Here is a 6,000-nt window from a genome sequence, read left to right on the forward strand (position 1 = left end):
AGGGCGGCACTATTTGACTTCAGATAAGATTTCCCTTTTTTGGCTGCACATAAAAATAAAATGAATATTTGATCCAATCAGCAGGTGATGTTTCAGGCTTTCACACACTTCACCTGCTCCAATGTTAAACATCCCAGTCGTGCTACTTTCAGTTGTTTCAGTTGTTCCTGAAAATCTGAACTACCTGACAAACTGTTATTAGCACCAGCAGGCCGCCATGTTGACCTGTTACCTGTGTCTGAAGAGAACTCTGACACCTTCACCAACCAGGTGTTTATTATTGCTGCAATATATTGATTACATATTAATTATTGCTAACATGTCCCTGCACGTGTAAAACTGACACTACGTGGGGGAGGGCAGGTGTTATCGAGGTACCTTCAGGGTTAAGTCCGAGTTTCCAGTACTACGAAGGTGGTTCACTTCTTACCGGGGTACATCACCATGGTAACTTAGGCTGAACACCTGACCTGCTCCGGAGCAGGTGATGTTGGAGATCAATCTAAACTAAGCACCACCCACTGACCAATCAGGTGTCTTGATTCAGGAGCTCTGAGAGCAGATGCTGAGAGGGAGGAGGGAGAGAGAGAGCGGTGAAACACTTCCTGTTTACGTCTGAGTTTATGAGATATATTGATGACAGATATTGATCGAGCTTCACTGATAAACACACTGGAGCCTGAAGATCTTTGTTCTTATCAGATATGAACGTCAACATTCTTTAAGCTTGATGTTTATGTGCTCCACAGTTTGATACGGCTGAGAGAACAAGTCTCAATCTGTCATTAACAAGGACACGTCTGTGCAGCGTGTTCATCTCGTGTAACACACGACTGTTATAATAAATATATGGTGCTCTGATGATGGAGCAGTGATGTTGTTATATCTGCACAGTCACACAGTCTGTTTGTCCGTCCTGCATCCAGCAGCTGCAGCTGAGTGATGTCAGTCTGTGAAACTTCTTCATCTCTTTCTGAAATCACAGTTTGCTCCGAGTTTGTGAAACATGTCGATCAGCTGACGGCAGACTCGCCCGTGTTTAGATCGGTCATTAGCTCCAAACACGCCCCTTTAATGTGAGCGCGCTCAGAGGAGCCCTGGGTTAACTTATCGAGGTGATAACCAGCGTCATGTGACGGTTTAGCACGACTGCCTGGGTCTGTTGAACTGGCTTCGTAGGGTCGGCTCCTGGTGTTCGCACTGTTAGCACTGAAGTAAGCATCGTCGGAAACGTTGACTCTCAAAGAGAAAACTAAAGAATGCAAGTATAACCCAACGTCAGTATGACCTCACTGACTGCACCATGTGACCTCACTGACTGCACCATGTGACCTCTCTGACCCTGATGTTCCTGCAGTCTGTCAGACTGAACGACTGCAGCAGAAAACTTTAGATAAGAGAGAAACTCTTTCCCACTAATCAGTCTCCACCAACCTGAATAATCACTGTGTGTGTGTGTGTGTGTGTGTGTGTGTGTGTGTGTGTGTGTGTGTGAGTGTGAGTGTGAGTGTGTGCGTGTGCGTGTGCGTGTGTGTGTGTGTGTGACTCCTATCTCCACGAACGAACGCTGTCTAATTATGTTAGCGGTGTGTGCGAGACTTTATATGCAGGTGTGTGTCTGTGCGCGGGTAGAAGGAACCTCCTGCAATCGATACATGGTGGATTACTCACAAATCTGCAGATAACCTAGAGAGACCTGACACACACACACACACACACACACACACACACACACACACACACACACACACACACACACACACACACACACACACACACACACACACACACACACACACACACACCTACTAACACACACACACACACAGAGCTTTTTAACAGATATCTATCAGCTGAATACTCAACTAAGGAGGCGTAGTTGGCTTTCTTGGCCTGATAACGACAGCATTAACAGGATTTAGGAACAATTACAACATGTGCACTCCGACCACACGCCAATATTAATTCACTCCTCCTGAATTCATCATTAATAAATTAACTTAAGTCCTGTAATCACAGTCGGAAGGCGCCTGTATCAGTGAAAGCAGCATGTCCACACAGCCTCAGTGTCTGCAGGGACGCCGTACAGTGAGGGGAAGTTTGATCTCCTGTCAGCAGTTTTACTGTATTCACACTGAGACAGATTCTGCTGATCCTGCAGGGATGAAAAGTGACTGAAAACATCCAAACACAGGACTGAAGGGTCGGACGAGAAGAAAGTTCCTTAATAAACAACGTCTCCCTCCCAATCATCACATGGGTATCAGCGTGCTGTGGCGTCTGCAGGACACCTGTCCTCTGACCTGTTTTAGTATTTGATTGTGTTCAGCACGTTTCTGTGTCAGCCTTTGGGAGTGTGTGTGAAGGTGTGAGGACAGGAGTCTGTCTACAAGCTGCCAAAGTGCAGATCCAAAGTTTTCCTGCTGCAGGTTCAAACAAAGATCAGACAAAACGTTCGGTTGTGTCGTTCACGTTACACTTCATGTCCAGATGTTGCATGAGAAGAGTCCAACCAAACTCCATTCAAAAAACAACATGAACTAGGACATAGCCTGAACTCAGCCTGTTTACAAACCTGCATCCTGATGTAGTTACTCCAGCATCCTCTCAGCCTGTTTACAAACCTGCATCCTGATGTAGTTACTCCAGCATCCTCTCAGCCTGCTTACAAACCTGCATCCTGATGTAGTTACTCCAGCATCCTCTCAGCCTGCTTACAAACCTGCATCCTGATGTAGTTACTCCAGCATCCTCTCAGCCTGCTTACAAACCTGCATCCTGATGTAGTTACTCCAGCATCCTCTCAGCCTGTTTACAAACCTGCATCCTGATGTAGTTACTCCAGCATCCTCTCAGCCTGTTTACAAACCTGCATCCTGATGTAGTTACTCCAGCATCCTCTCAGCCTGCTTACAAACCTGCATCCTGATGTAGTTACTCCAGCATCCTCTCAGCCTGCTTACAAACCTGCATCCTGATGTAGTTACTCCAGCATCCTCTCAGCCTGTTTACAAACCTGCATCCTGATGTAGTTACTCCAGCATCCTCTCAGCCTGCTTACAAACCTGCATCCTGATGTAGTTACTCCAGCATCCTCTCAGCCTGTTTACAAACCTGCATCCTGATGTAGTTACTCCAGCATCCTCTCAGCCTGTTTACTGTCATTAAATCTCAGGAAGAGTTCAGCCCACGTGTGACTTGTTACAGTGAAACACTTCCTGTCCATCTGTTTCATTACCTCATTGCCTCCTGTAGCAGCCGCATTTTAGTCTATTTTTATTTACATTGTTTGTTAATTTTTCTGCATTATTGTGTCTCTACATTCAGTTTGTGTGCGCCCTACGCTGGTGGGACGGGCACCAACCTATAAGTAGGTGTCGTGACGCGTGATGGAGGAAGACGGGTCACGGTGCATACCGTCATTCGATGCAAATTGTTTTTAATTTAAATTTATTTTTGCAATAAAAACATGAAGCGACTCTGAACATGAACTCTCACTGGATTTATGTCTGATGTAAAGTCTGCGCGTGCGATGGCTCCAAGAGGAGAAGCTGCAGGACAGACCTGATGTTTTTTGTAACTTCACCTCCTGACAAGTCAAATTAAACGCTGAAAGATTTGTCCTTGTAAAAGTTTTGTTGAAAGGAAGGAACGTTAGGCTCCTTAAGAAAGAGCTGATGTCAAATCTGTGGTCACATTTAAATGTAATTTCAGTGCAGCTAAAGTGAACTGAACCTTTCAGTAGCAATGAGGAACGATTTGATTTTAAATCTCGAGACATTCAGCCTCCATGAAAACTATAACTGTCAGTTCCTCGATGAAGTTTCCAAAGCTTTGCTCATGTTTGCATCAACACTTCACGTTTGCTCTTTGTTCTGTTAATCGACTGATCTGCTCATTACCTCTGAAAACACAGCGGGGGGCTCAGCCTGAATGTCCTCTTAAACTGAACCTGCATTAATAGCACTCCGGATGACACTGAGGACTGCAGTGAAGTTAAATGAGTCAGATCTTTGTTCAGAAACCTGCACAGGTCAGTGATGAAGGACTTACTCGTGGAAACGCTCCACAACCGGTCGCTGTTAGCAGAGCTAAAAGATCTCTGGCAGCTCCGTGTCCTTTAATAATCACTAAAAACTGCAGCTCACAAATGTCAGGACACCCCGAGCTCCTCAGACGGACGTAAATGTCAGCGAGATTATTCAGGCAGCAATCACCATCACTGTATACACTCATTATTCCTCTCAAGCTTCTGACACTCATCAGTTGATCTCGCATCTCTTTCATGTCTAAAGGATTCAGATTTGTCGCTTTAACCGTCAGAAACATGTTTTTATCTTTGCTCTCACAGTCACGTGTTTGCTCTGCTGTTAGACCACGAACAAACCAGAGCCGGATCAGACCCGACTCAGATCCTCCTTCAGCCAAAACACATGAAACCACACACACAGATCCACCAGAGGCTGTCTGAGCTGAAGCAAACCTTCAAGCTCTCAGCTGGTCCCTGTAAGTGCACATGTTCAGCCACCGGTGTTTCCTTTCTGATACTGATTCAGATACCGGCTGATTTACAGTTTCTCACTTGCATATTTACCAAAGCACATTAGAAAAACACAGATTTTTACATGAAGCTGTTTTATTCACTATTTTAACCGTTTGTAATACCTGGGCAGGTTTGTTCTGAGAGGAGGAGACCTCGGACGATCATTCGGCTCCTGTTAAAACCTCATCGAGATAAACACTAAGGTCTACAAACAGGCAGAGCTAAGCTAATGCTAGCAGCACGTGTTAGCCACAGCTTGAAATAAACACTAACCTCGTGTTCTGAGTTTCACTCTCCACCAGCTGTTGTTGTTCAGGTGAGAAATCATGGGAAGCAGTTCTTCTTCGCTGCTTTTAAACGGTAGTTACCAGTGGCAGCCATAATACCTCCAAAGATCCAGAATCCTGTCTGGTCAGTGCTTACTGGTCATGTTGTTTATTAGCAGCAAAGGACACTGTATTTCTTGTGAAGTAGATTTTTTTAGAAGTTATGCTAACAGATTTGAGCACAGAGCGGCGTCCTCAACGCTACTGGATCCACACTGGATGCTCTGTTGGAGGCATTTGTTAATCCAGTATGAGAACAGCTCCCGTCGACATGACCATATTTTCAGTCACAGCTTCTTTGCCTTGATCATTCTTTGGTGGATGTGCAAGAAATGCATTTTCACAAATCATTCTGTGCTGAAGGTTTACAGTAAAATATCAGCAGCATGTAAACCTGCAAACAACATGGATCCAGCTGTGAGCCATCTTACCTGCTTCTCTGGAGAGCTGCATGAAGGCGTCCACGCCCTTCTCCCCGTAGCTGCCCTCGGAGGCCACAGTGGAGACGTAGTTCCAGCCCATGGTCTTCACGATGTCCACCATGGCCTGGGCCTGGAAGCTGTCCGGAGGCACCACCCGAGAGAAGAAGTCGTACCGCCGATCGTCGCTCAGCTCCGGGGCGGTGGAGGCGTAGCTGATCTGAGGGATCTGCAGGGGGAGAGAGAGGGGGAGGCGTTAGGAGGGTGGAGGCACTTTGACAGTTCTTCTCGGATAAGTGAAGACTGAGAAAAAAATGTAAGATATGATGTATGAGTTTTGAGGAATTAAGAAGCATTTCCCAAACTAGCAGCTCCACTGCTGGCACGTGTTACAGTCCCACAGAAACGTTTCCTGTCTAGGCTTTGGCACAGAAACTGTACTGATTTTGGTTGAGACTCTGAATGAAAGTCGTGTTTGTTTAACCTGAACTGACTATCAACATGTGTTTAACAAAAAGGTGTAGGGATCCTTTCTGTAACGTTGTCAGAGGAAGATTAATTTAACCAGAAACAGACGTCACATCGCTCTCTGTGACGAAGTGAGTGGACGCACACCACGTGTCTCCTGGAGCCATGAACGTGTTTCTAAAGTTAGTGCAGTTTAATTTACAGTTCAAATACAGAATCATTTGTCTGAAAGAAAACACACAGC

General features: G+C 45.5%; 1 protein-coding gene across 1 annotated transcript in view; it reads right to left on the reverse strand.

The window, feature by feature from the left end:
- Positions 1-6,000, reverse strand: part of grm7 (glutamate metabotropic receptor 7) — a 269,504-nt gene that overhangs the window by 184,477 nt on the left and 79,027 nt on the right. The window contains exon 2 of the mRNA XM_069677516.1: positions 5,301-5,517. Coding sequence (XP_069533617.1) covers positions 5,301-5,517 — 217 coding nt within the window. The remainder of the gene's footprint in view (positions 1-5,300; positions 5,518-6,000) is intronic.

This window comes from Semicossyphus pulcher, unplaced genomic scaffold (assembly GCF_022749685.1).
Source record: "Semicossyphus pulcher isolate SPU_LCO1_2020_fin unplaced genomic scaffold, fSemPul1.0.p SCAF_3, whole genome shotgun sequence".
In the NCBI taxonomy this organism is placed as follows: domain Eukaryota; kingdom Metazoa; phylum Chordata; class Actinopteri; order Labriformes; family Labridae; genus Semicossyphus; species Semicossyphus pulcher.